The sequence below is a fragment of the Rhagoletis pomonella genome, unplaced genomic scaffold, assembly GCF_013731165.1.
Source record: "Rhagoletis pomonella isolate Grant_MI unplaced genomic scaffold, Rhpom_1.0 Rhpom_scaffold_00012, whole genome shotgun sequence".
Taxonomy (NCBI): domain Eukaryota; kingdom Metazoa; phylum Arthropoda; class Insecta; order Diptera; family Tephritidae; genus Rhagoletis; species Rhagoletis pomonella.
Genome location: NW_023458566.1, coordinates 2,190,842 through 2,204,799, shown reverse-complemented (window position 1 = coordinate 2,204,799; position 13,958 = coordinate 2,190,842). Strand labels below are relative to the sequence as shown.

The 13,958-nt window shown below is 34.5% G+C and overlaps 1 protein-coding gene across 1 annotated transcript; it reads right to left on the bottom strand.

Moving 5' to 3' along the window:
• Positions 1–9,984: 9,984 nt before the first annotated feature.
• On the bottom strand, positions 9,985–11,073 carry LOC118747524 (protein roadkill-like). Its single transcript, XM_036481574.1, has one exon. It carries the CDS (start codon positions 11,056–11,058, stop codon positions 9,985–9,987), a length of 1,074 nt encoding a protein of 357 aa, XP_036337467.1. The 5' UTR covers positions 11,059–11,073.
• Positions 11,074–13,958: the final 2,885 nt, after the last annotated feature.

Here is a 13,958-nt window from a genome sequence, read left to right as displayed (position 1 = left end):
AAAATTTGAAGGATTTTAGATATTGGGTATGGTAGCACGAAATGTCATAATCTGCTTAATTGTCAGATTGTTAATATGGCGACGAAAAAGTGACAATGGAACTACCTTGTTTTTTGTATCATGATTATACTCAGGGTTTGAAAAGCTATCAGCAAAGTAGCAAGAGCACTAATAACTTTGCTATTGCCATACTTTGAATTTTTTAATTTTTGATTCGAACTGATTTACATTTTCTTTAGCTTTTAAAATTTGATTTTATTTTTTCTATAGACAGCTCAGTTACAAAAGTTTATTCCTTTCGCTTCGCTTTTGCTTTCCTGTGAATCGTAAGTTTCAATAGTTCGTAGAACGGTTTGAAGAGCCAACCATTTGTTAATTTGTTTTACTTTTGCTTACTTACTTTTTAGCTTGGAACTGCTTTTGACCAAGTCTTAGTTCAGTATTTAAAGCTATTAACAAAAACGATGGCCCCACGAAAAAATAATTTAAGTGGTATTTGGGATCATTTTGAAAATAACAAAGATATAGGAAGAGCTATATGCAAATATTGCGATTCAAATTTAAAAAACAATAGAGCAAACAACTTAAAAACTCATTTGCAAAAACTTCACAAAATAGGAATAAACAATTCCAATGCCATGAATTCGACTATCTCAGCATCTCACATAATTTCGCCAAAAAAACAATTAATTAAAATTCAAATGAATAAAAAAATACTTTTCCGCTCGTACATTGGCTTGGTTACAGAGGATAGTATTCCATTTAATGTTTTGAACTCTCCCAATCTAAGAAACCTCGTTGATCCGATTTGCGATGGATTGGCAGAAAATATTGGCAAGCGGTTTACATTAAATGCGAAAAATTGCCAAGAAACACTCAATAAGGTTGCAGAAAATATAAGACTAGAAATGAAGAGCGAAATGAACTCCAGAATTTTGTCTCTTAAAATTGACAGCGCATCAAGGCTGTCTCGCAACATATTCGGCATAAGTGCTCAATTTATAAAAGACGATGAAATTCGATCTTTTATATTGGGAATGGTGGAGTTAAAGGGCATTGGTGCAAGCGCGTCGAATAATTTGGCTGCAGAAGTCTTAAGAATAATAAAAAAAATACGATGTTAAATTGAACCAAATAATTTCGATTACATCCGATAATGGGGCTAACATGATAAAAACCACAAAAACTTTGTCTGATTACTACGAAGACCACGGTACATATTTACACAATATAGATAATTTAGAAGGAGCATCAGATATTCGCGTTGAGCATATACAAGTTTGTAGGTGTGCAGCCCATACAGCTCAGCTGTGCGCGCTAGACGTGACGAAGGATGTACAAATTAAGGACTTTTTATTAACTTGTAGGAACTTTACAAAATTTGTTCGAAAACCATCAAATGGATTTAAAGATGCACTCGAACTAAGAAATCTAAAATTTCCCCAACTTGATTGCTCTACAAGATGGGGTTCTACCTTTAACATGATACAAACGCTTTTGTCTGCAAAAGAACTTCTCAGTGCAGTCGAGTCTGTTGGAAACAAAAGTATCGAAGAAAACTTTGAAAATTCTGATGTTCTTTGGGACTTCATGGAATAATTATAATTTATACTCAACTTCAGTGTAAAAAAAAATCATAACTCAAATTATTGTAGAGTGCACCCCACAATACTATACTTAAATATTGCGCAATACTCAGAGCTACCATTGTGATTTTTTTTTTTATTTTTTTTTTGCGATGGCATATTTTCAAAAACTAATTTTTTTATCGAAAAATTTGTATGTGAAAAATTTTTCAAGAAACACATTTTTTTTTACATATTTTTTTTCATTGAGAATTTTGAGGCGTGTATGTGTGATTTTTTCAAATTTTTTCTTCGCCCCGTTCTCGAGATATTTGGAAAACTATTAAATCGATTTTTTTTTGTTTTTGTGCCGTAAATTTTTTAAAAATGTATTAATCAAGCTCAAATTTCATATTTATTTATTATTTATGTTTATGCATCAACCCTAAAAAGTTTAAACAAATCAAACACATGAAGTGAGAACCCCGTCCGTTTTGGTATGGAACGCCCCATATATAGCTGAATAACGGAAAATGGCAAATATTTCAAAAACTTATCCATGGAAAAAATATTAACCAGATTTTCGGAATCAGGGAGCAATTCTACATAGAAATTGGATAAAGGCATCCACGGGACATCTTTACTGTAAACCAGTTTAAAGAAAAACAAAAAGTTATGGAAGAATCCCGTGAAAAGTTAAAGCCCAACATTGCTGATAATTATTTTGTGTGGATGACAAGGAATTGCTCTTCGAGGACATAGAGACGGCGGATCTTTATTGCAAACAGAATAAATTAACGGAAAAAGTGGTAATTAACAGTACCAAAACGATGGAAATTGTCGAGCCTTTATACGCTACCGTGGAGAAAGTAACGACAATTTAAAAAAAAATGCCTGATTCCCTCGGCTAAAAATGCGACTTAAACCAGCAAAATGATTGTTATTTTGGATTTGTAAAATAAAAATCAAAAATAATTGTTAACTTTTTTTAAATTTGCTTAAAAATGACAAATAAAAATTTATTTTCAAATTTGATTCTCGGTGAAAAAAGAAATCGATTGGTATGTATCACTTAGTTGTAGAACATTTCGTTCATAGTGAATTTTTCAATGACAGTTTTCATCAATAACTGTTATGTTCCGTCCCTGATATATAAAAACCACGCAACAGCAAATGCCAAAAAAAAATGATGCAACGTCGATACTGGAATTAACGCATAATGTGTAGTTCAACAACCTCTACTTATTATTTATGTAGTTAGCTAAACTAAATATGCACATTAGGGCGGGTCAGTTGTGTGGGAGATTTTTTCGACTATGCGCATGTAGCACAGAAGAATTATACGTTTAATTCTAAGAAAATTGTCTTAAGAAACCATGTCTCTAAAATCATTATGGAGTTTGCAAAATTGCGAAAATAGGTTTCTTAGCATTTTGTTGTAGTGTCGCAAAGAAGTGCTTAAATTTTTTATAAAAGCATGCTGTAACAGGGTTATTAATATGAGGAATTAATTCTTGCACTTATATTTTTCTTAAAAATTCCACCAGAAGGCGCAACAGTGAAAGTTTTAAAATTTTTTTCGAAACCTATTTTCGAAATTTGGTAAACTCTAAATTGATTATAGAACTATAGTTTGTTTGGAAAATTTGCTTAGAATTATGCGTAGAAACCTCCTAAGGTATAAGCGCATAGTCAAACAAAAAAAAAAAACAAGTAAGAAAGTCTAAGTTCGGGCGGAGCCGAACATTAAATACCCGGCGCAAGTATTAAATATATGTTTTTTCACCTTTCCGAAACCTTCCGCAAGATGGTAAGCCGGGGTGTATCAATTTTGAGTAAATTAGCGTCCTCCAATTTCGAAATATTGAAGTTTCAAGCATTTCTGAAATTTACCGTTATATGAGAAGCGGCCGGTATTTTAGTCCGATTTCAATAATTTTCAACGTTTTGCTTATATGTGGCAAGCACAATAACCACTCCGAGTTTGGTACAAATTGGTAGAACGGTTACCGATATACATATATGTGATCATAAGTGGGCGGTGCCAAGCCCATTTTCCAAAATTTTACCATAAACGTATTTCTTGGTAAAGAATTGTTGCAAGCATCAATTTTGAATAAATTTCCTTCAATATTTACTGATTTATCGAAGATTTTGTATTTCTCTAAATTACCGTTATATGGGCCTGTACCAAGGCCAACAACTGTGCCAAGTTTGGAAGAAATTGGTGCAGCGGTTACCAAGATATACACATGTAACCATAAGTGGGCAGTTTTCGTATTTCTGGAAATTACCGTTATGTGGGAAGTGGGCGTGGTTAAAGTCCGATTTCGCCCATTTTCAATACCAACCTACCTTGGATTAAGGGAAACCTACATACCAAATTTCGTTGAGATATCTCAATTTTTGCTCGAGTTATCGTGTACACGGACGGACGGACAGACGGACAGACGGACAGACGGACGGACAGACAGACATGGCTTAATCGATTTCTTTTTTCATCCTGATCATTTATGTATACATTTGTCTATATCTATCTCGATTCGTTTTGGCTGTTACAAACAACCGTTATGTGAACAAAATTAATATACCCTTGTGCACAAGTGCGCTCGGGTATAAAAATTGGCAGGCCCTAATGCACATATACCTCTTATTTCATGAATTCAACTTACGGTTAGGCAATTACTAATGCATTTACATACAAATTGCTCACCTTTTTGAGTTATGCAAATTCGCCACTCATGCAAATACTTATAACTATGTTGCTTAATTACTGTTTAAGTAGTTGAGTATTTTCATATGTAGACAATGTGGGGGCACTTGTAAGTAACATCCATTTAAACAAAAAAAATTTAAATTTTAAAAACTGCTGTTGAAATCCCCAAAAAATCTGCCATTAACAGGATTCAACAGTTTTGATGACAAAGGCAGATGAGTAATTTACAAAATTTTGCCCTTCGCCAACTTGACACATTCCCGTACTTACTTACCTAGTCTCACATAAATGCACTCACATGCAGCTGCACATGAATGCATGAATGCTTTTCTGGCTAAGTGGAGTAGAGCATCGAGTCAAGTTGCTTGAAGAGTGCTCGACTTGACTTAACTTGACTGACATCAAGCAAAGATTTACATAAATGTACACAAAAAAATAAAAAATGCTAAAGTCAGAAAAGAAGAAAACAAAACTCAGGTGAGTGAAATGTTGCAATGTTGGCTTGAGTTGGCTCTTTACCCAACAGAGAAAGGCTGAAATGAGTTTTTAGTTATAGTATTTCGTTAAAAATGATTGGCAGTTTTTTTACTTCGTGTTACTATAAATAACTAATCCTTATACATAGTTAACAACTACAAAAAATACAAAAAAAAAAATAAATACTTTTTTCAATACCTTTGCAATTTTTCAGTGGAAAAACTCATTAGCCCTTTGCATGAAAAAGTGACTTGTACTTCAAGTAGTACCTTTTTTCTTAGTGGTAGCTCGTACAAAACTAGTAAATTTTCTTGCCCATCTTTTGGGCCTACGCCTATACATACAAGTATGTGTGCCTGTCTTCAATATGCAGAAGAAATGATTTTTACCACCCTTCTTTAGCTTTTGCCTCAGTGGAATTGTGTTCCAGTTTTTACGGTCACAGCTTCGACTTTCCTTCGCAGTTACATAGTTTACTCGAATTTTGCGAAGTAACGAAGCTCTTATAGAAAACATTTGCACTCTGCGTAGATTGGCAACATCAGGCAGTGGGGCAGCGCATCGTGAGTTCCTTTGAAGTCATTGTTTTGAGGCTTATAAATATTTACACATACATATGGGTTGTGTTGCTTTCGGTTTCTTTTGTTTTCTAACCTTTTTCTTTTACCTTGTTTCCATTGTTACGAAGGTACGAGTAATTTGCCCAGTTATGAATGCAACTGCCTCAACGCATGTATGTATTTGTGCTCTTCTTTGCCCCTGTGAATAGCGTAGATACTTGACTGAGATTTGCTCGCTGGCTATTTAGAAGTCATATACGTTTAGCATACTTTTAGGGAATCGAAAGCATTCTTTATTTATGTGCTTTTATCTGTTAGGTATATCTGCTTTAAAAAGCATCGAATCGAAGTTTTTGCTTAGCAAAAGTACACCCGGAGGCACTGAAAAACTATTTAAAAAGAACTGAAAACGGTTCCTATAGAACAGAAAATCGGCCCGAAGCGCCCAATATCAGCCCGAAATTCGATTTAGATAGTATGTATTATAGCGTTCTGAGTTAACCTAGCAAATTTTGTTCGCTTCGAGACGCTATCTATACCATATAGCCGCCATATACCCAATCCGACCGACTTACATTAACTTTGTTGTTTTGGATGCTATCGACTTGAAATTCGGTTTATGTACGAATTATGGAGTTCTGAGTTGACCTACCAAAGTCTTGTATCAAAGGTACAGACGCTATGCCCTTTGGTTAGAACAAATGGGGACGAAAGAAATAAATTGTCGACTATTCAAAGACAGTATAAAAGATAAAATAAGGAGACAATTTTTCAAAACTTGGGGATTCACCGACGTCTGAATTATCCTTAAAACTCATTTGAAAGTTCTGGCGCAAGCCAAAGCAAAAAAACAAACAATCACATTTGCTAGTGGAATTTGTAACCAGAGGCTATTGGACTATAGCTATAGTGCCAGACTGTATATTTGCCTCTTCCAATACGAATTAGAAGACGAAGGTGAATACGCATACGAGGGCAAATACGACGATGAGTACGGAGACGAACACGAAAACTAGGACTTATAGCCCAAACACAATGAAAACGACGAGCTACGGACAACAGCTGTCAAACTATTTTAATGCAATAATTTTTCAAAGCTTTGCCTGCTTTTGAATTTCGAAAAGCCACTCATTTAACACCGAATTTGCAGTACTCTATCCAATTGTCTTTTTTTTCAACTCAAGCAATTTTGGAGAGAGGAGGGCTTCAGTGCACGAAGAATGCTACATATGTATGTAAAACATTTATTATACTAATTAATAAAATCGTATTAAATTCCAAACTCATATTCAACACACATTATTTTATTCCACACCGACATATCGTATATCCTGTTGCGCAAAGAATAATGGAAAAAATATGAAAAACAAAAACAAGATGCGCTCAACTATCCTTTTAACGAACTTCTCAACTACTCAAGCGCTCGGTTGACAAGCGTGGAAACGAAAAGCATTATGTCCCGTACAAGATATTTCCAAACGATTTAACAAGTGAATTGAATTTGTTACGCCCTGCGATCTGCAGCCGCTTGCCAACTTACAGACATAAACGAGCGAGGATAATAGAGAAATAGGAAGCGGCTGTGACTGTGATGTCTAAGCGTTTTTGTGTGTTCTCTAACTTTTGTCCTAGCACATACATATGTATGTGTGTAGCTACAACCATTTGTGTGTATGTTTATATGGATATGTATGTATTTATTACTCCTACTGCCCGTTTTAACGTTTCATGCCAACAATGCCATCATATCAATTTCAATAAACTTCATATGAATGTGTTAGAAAACACATTTACAATGCGATTTCAAGTTGTTATACCTACTAGTAGTTGTTTTTGTTGTTGTACAAGTAGCTTATTTTTTGCGAAGTTTAAACGTATGTATGCAGCTAATATCGCACAACAGACAATCGTAAAAATGTGAGTATTATGAAGTTCAACGAAGGTGAATGCCAAGAGGTGGGGTAAAAAACTGACGCGTCGTCACAATGGACTAGAAACTCTATTAACAAGGATGCTTTCGAACGTATGCGCAGCGTGTGTGAGTGTGTGATTTTTATTTTTTTTTTATTGTAAAATGTCACAATGAAGACCAAAAATGTCGCAGCAGCAAAAAAGTAGTCAACTTAGGGGACAAGCAAAAACTACAAAAAAAGGACTAAAAAAAAGCACTCACGTATAGACACGTGTGTTAGTGTTGGAATGATATGACAAGCTTTGTACAATGGCAGACAGTTCCGAGTGACATGCAATCTAAGCTACTTTTGCGCAAATAAAAACGAAATTTTTATTTTACTTTGTTTGTATGTTTGTATTTGGCTTTAAGCTTCGATAGCACTTGTCCCTTGTTTCACCATATAAGCGCTCCTGCGTCGAGAAGAATACGCTTGTGATGTCGGGAGCTTAGCGCAAATTTGGTATTGTGCATGTAAGTGCGAGGGGAGTTCAAAAAGTACGTGGAATCAAGCTTAATGCATTTTTAAAGAATTTTAGAAAATTGTGCCACTGGCATGTGAGCGGGGAAAACTCATTTGTCGAGCCCATGTACAGGGTGGCGCCGAATAACTTTAACCCAGTTTTTTTTTTTTTTTTTTTTTTTGAAAACTAAAAGGACCCCTTATCGATTTTACTAAAAAAGTATTTTAATGGTAATTTTCCACAGAACTTACTTAAATTTTTATTACAGCGTGTCTGAATCGGTAACAAAGTTCGCGGCGAGTAAATTTTTGACAAGTGTAATTTTTCGCTGATGTGTATAATTTTTGGCTAAATAAAAGCTTAAATTGATGAATCGCAGTCAATGATGGTAAATGTTTTTTAAAATATTCAGCCATATCATGAATTTAATTTTCCCTGAACCGGTTAACTTTTCAAATTTTGTTTTCCATATACATATTTACCATGGGCGGAATAAAAATTTATTTTCGCGTGAATTTTTTTGTATCAAAAATTTGCTGCTGCCAAAAAGATTTCATTTCACACAGCAGATTGGCAAAATTGTCTAACCAGCACGCAAGTCTTCGTCGGTTAATTTATTCCATATCTTCTGTAACCATATTCTAATTTCCTAAATTTTTAGTCCATAATATTCCCCCTTTTCTCCAACATAACGCCTCATACTCAGAAATCGAATAGACTCGGAACTGGTGATTAGGACGGCCGTTCATTCGATCAATACTGTACAGTTTTTCTACCGGTACAAGAAGAGATAGACCCATGAAAATGTATATACTTAAACTAGATCGCCCTCACCCCCTTCGAGGAGTGTATGAAATTTCTACGTGCTACATTGAGTAAAATTTATTTCAAGAAAACTCAATTCAAATTCGTTGAACCATCTTCAAAATAATTTCAAACAAAGGGCCGGTTGTTCAATGTCTGTTATCGACGTCTTCGACTCCATGCATACAACAGGGATGAATATTGTCGGGTCTGCTAGTATTATAATATTTCATTTAAACTAATTGAATTTAATTAAAAAAAATGTGGCAACCCTTGTGAAAAACTTCAATATTATTCAAAACTTTCAAACTAAAGGTTTCTTAACAATATTTCGTTAGACAATCATATTTTCATTCTTCAGATAGCTTGCGTATAATTCATTTGAATATGACTTTTCAAACAAGTGGCAACCCTTTTCAAGATGTATTCAAACTACAGCTTTTTTAAGCCTATTGACGTACATTTTTTTAAATATAACTTTTAAATAAATAACTGCCTTACCTGAAGTTGGATTTAATTTTTTCAAAAGATGGCAACCCTCATGCATGAGTAGATAATGATATTATATATCTCCATACCACGTTCCAGTAATCTACCGAAAATATTTCCTGAGAAATGCAGTAAGAAAAATTCCGTTTGTATGAAGGGTGCCGGCCGCGCTCGCTTCTCTAATCGAGATTAAATGTATCCCATATTTTAAGTTGGGCTAAATGATAGCAGTGTACAAAATTTCATGATGATCGGTGAAGTAGTTAAAGCATGAAAGCGTAGCAAACAAACAAACTCACTTTCGGATTTATAATATCTATTAGTAAGGATAAGGAAGTAAGGATGATCAGAACATCGAGCTGAGCCGATTTAGCCATGTCCGTCTGTTTGTATGCATTCTAGTCTCTTATATGAGCCACGAAGCACAATCTTGCATCATTTGTGAGGTTTAAGTGTATTACTTTCACTGGTGTAAAGGTATTGGAAAAATATTTTAATAAACCTAGAAACTAATTTTGATTTTAAATTTGATTAACTTTTAGTGAGTAGTCTACCAACTTTTGTGCAGAGCTGAATTTCAAACGATACATATTAACTTAACCAATCTGTACCAAATTTGATACACATATTGCGCCTGCACTCCCTATGCTTCGACTTGAAAATATTTAAAATCGAACAAGAATTCTTCAGTATTGATCTTGCAAAATTTGGCGAAATTTTTTCACAAGCACACCATATTTTCAATTAAAAACTTACATGATTTTGTGAAGTTCTTTATAAGTATTTCTGCGGTAATATTAAAAGAAATTCTTTTAAAAAGCTTTTTAAATGAGAAATTTCATAGCAAGCAAATATCGGCTGCCTTTACGATATAAACATAAAAACAATATTTATTAAAAAAGATGCAAATACATGTGCAGATGTGTATCGATTTGTCGTGAAGTGTTTTCAGTTAATTTCACACCTGCTTGGTAGTCTGTTGTGTTGCAAGCTTACGAAATGCCTCCGCAAATAGATGTGAATGTGTCGTAATCATACTCTGCCAGCGGGTAGTTTCCATCACTGCCGTGGCATGAGTATTTATGAAATCTATGGCTTGTGCTTTCAACTGATGCGCACTATGTAGGTCGGCTAAAACCAAAGTTTCCACTGCGTTATCTACGGAGAGCTTACGACAGATAGCCTCTTCGCATATCACTTTCAGCTTTTCGAGCGCATACTTATCAGCAGCAGCTAGAAGAACCTCAGCCATTTGTTCTAAATTTGGTGCTTTGCCTGTGTAGATGAAACACAGCATTTCTTTCAGCACTTCATGATCGATGTCTTGGATAACGACATTATTCTGTTTACGCTCCTTCATTTCGTGCTCAAACATAGCACTAAAGACTTCACTTCGTGCTGCCAATATAGCTTTGTGCGTTCGAAATTCCCTGCCGGCTACCGTCAACGTTACATCACTGAATTTCTCATTATGAAATAGCGCACCCAAATCGTCGGACAAACGACATTCGGGTATTTTAAATTGAAGGGCATTTGATTTGCCACAGATATTCACTATATCAGATACAAAGCTAACTTTACAGAATATAGTTAATTTGTCTTCCGGTAAAAGACCATTGCTCTCATCCGCTAGAGAGTCTCGTCGTATGAAATTATCAAAGCCCCAGTTTTCACCCTCTCTGAAACGACGACAGGGCAATGCCACGGATTTGAATTCTTCGCCTTTCGCATTCAATATGGAGCATTTGAATTTGGCTCTAACTTCTGATTTGTTATGCGACGATGACAATATTAAATATATCGAGAAGTAAGTGGCACACTTTCGATACAATTCAAAATGCCATTTTAGTTTGTCATTAGCATCGGTAGAAATTTCGGGCGATGTTAGTGCTTCATCAATTTCCTCGTAAAAAAAACTAAAATTATTTATGGTCCACATATAGCTGAAGCTCTCCACTTTAACCTGCATGTTACACCAATTCTCGGCAACTAGTGTGTTAAGTTCCTGCGATGCTTCTCTGCTAACCGCCATTGTATTTGATACCTGCTGCGTTCGGATAAGACAGAATATGTATGTATGTAAGTAATTCTAGCAGTTTCGCTTGCCTGATGATGTTCGTTCACCGGCAATCAGGCTGACGTGGACTAAATCCTCCAAGCGGCAATGAAATGTTATTTAAACTCAAGTTCTTTAAATTGCTCCTCTTTGCGTATTGAATTAAGTTTTTAAAAATATTTGCAAACGAATTTTCTACCCAAATCGCATGATTCAATAATAATAATAATAATTAATAATAATTAATAATTGAATCACACCCAAATCGTAGAAATTTTCAATCTGAAAAAATTAGAAATTGGTAGCTATCGTGATTATTATTGAATCATGGGTTGCTATGGCACAATCGTTTCAGCTAACTTGTAAATATATAAATTGTACAGTACTTATTTTATATAAGAAAGAAATGGATTTAACAAACCATTTTCCTGCACAAAGTCCAACATAACTAATTCAATAGCGCTCTAGAAACATTGCAAACTTGAGTAGATAAAATCAGATAGTCTCGACATCTGCCGATATAAACTCTCATAACGAAGTCCTCCTTCTTTGAATAATGACGTGCTTATATTGGCTCAAACCAGAGTTCTAAATAAATCTTATTTCTTCATCCTAATATATATGAGATAAGGCGAATTCATGCAAGATGGTAGCGGTAGTGCAAAATGCCAACACTTGCACTCATTCATAAGGAGTTTTGACCTAAGTGTACCGGGACGAATAAAAGCAGCTGAATTCGTTTTGTATGCGAGATATTTTTTTTTTTTTATATGTACAGTGACGAACAAAAGTATTGACACAGTGAATTTTTCGCAATATATACAAAAAAAAATTCTAAAAATGCAATTTTATATCCCATTCATTGCGTTGATTTTTGAATTTTTTTTTTTAAATAGGTGTTGCTCATTTTCTCCATGCAAAAAATAAATGTCGAACATACTTTGTATCAAGGTACATTGAACAGGTAGTATCAGTAGAGCAGCTGATTTGATTTATTTTCAAATTATTTGGTCTCGAAAATGTCAAATATTTTTAATTTTTTCTCACAAAAATTCTGAATTGTTAAAATCCATTTGCATGTGAAACCTTTTTCCATACAAAACAAGCGATTGAATAGCAGCTTTTGGAACGTTCGCCCAACTCAGCAGCACAACCGCTGATTACTGGCCCTTGTAAAGGATGGATCAATGCTTCGAGAAGCAAACAAATTTACTAGGAAAGAAAGTTGCATCAATTTTTATTTTTTCCAATTTAAATTTTTTATTTTTTATAATTTTTTGTATTTCACATGGCACGCTTTGATTTAGAAGAAAAAATTCAGAACAGTTTTTGACACTTTCGATACCAGAAGCAACAACAAAATACACGAAAATGTTGTTTTTGCTCTACTGATACTACCTGTTTAATGTGCCTTGCTTTGTATGGAAGAACCTGCGGAAAAAAATTGCAACTTAAAACTTGCACTTTCTTATACTAAAATTGAATGGGATATAAAACTGCATTCTTAGAATTTCTCTAAAAAAATCCGAATAAAAAGTCGAAAAGTAGTATTTATGCAAATTTATTGAATTTTCTTGAGTTTTGCATAAAGTTTGGAGATTTGATTTTTAAGTTTTTTGGTGCAGTATGAACCATATTTTTATTAAAAATTATCGAAAATAAATAAGAATAAAAAACGAGTTATAATTTTTTTTAAGACTACTGATTTCAAGTCGCCCAAAGTCAAAGCGAGCTGTCGCAGAGAGTGAGTGAGTTGAGATGGAGTGAGGTGATTACAGCCTAAGTAAAGTGAGCATTATAGCATTATATACACTCCTAAATAGTGCATGTAAAACAACTTCTGAAAAGTGTATATTTTTTAACTAGAATCTGTGTAAGTATACGCATAAGATGTTCAAGATTATGTAGGCGAAAAAAACTTAAAATCAAAATACTTAACCATGAACACTCGACGCATTGTTCTTTTGACGGTGTGCAAACATTCTCGGCACTCATGTTACGCTAAGCCTAGGGTTGCCAGACGATCCTGAAAGATGCTCAAAATTACCGTAAATGATAATCCAACAATTCTTTCTACACAATTATTTTTCAAACGTACTTCTAGCGGAATAAGTTTCACCACTGTTTCAACGGAATTGCCCAAAGCAGGTATGCTGAACTCTGATCGCCTTCGTGTTTTACCTTACTTAGTGAAAAATTGAATCATGACACGGAACTTAGCCTTCGCCATAATTGATCTATTAGTTTGTCCTGCGGTATTTCGAAAGCTAATGGAAACCAAAATTGCATTTAAAGCTTTTTTCAAAGTGGTGCTAAGTATCAAAAAAAAAAACAAAACCAATTTCTTTCTCTAACACCAACATTATGCGCACTTTTTGACCTCCCCTCGTAATAACAAGTTCATACATGTGTATGTGTGTATACCCCAACGTATGCTACGAGTAGCATCACGTTTATTTCCGGTTATACCTATTTGGATTGTTTTGATTTTTAGTTTATTTGGGGTTTCTTTATGCGATTTCGCTTTATCTTGTGTACCTTGAAAGGGTTTCAGTTCACAGGCAACAGTGCAACTAGATCTGATGCCCTTCGCATTTTTTTCAATCTAACTAAGCGAATTTTCAAATCAGCGTGCTCTGAAAAAAAAAACGTTGCTATCTACTACAAAAGTTTACTTCTTCTTATTTGTTTACTTTCAAGCATCGCATTGTTTATTCGAGTTTCTATGAACTTTGCTGTGAAGCAGGTAGATACACCATCAATTGTCCAGCAATTTTTTGCTCATGCTCCTTACACGCTTTCCATGATATCCTTTGTATATTTGCTTGCCCTTGTTTATTTTCATTTTGTAGGGATTTGTTACGAATTTTTGGTTT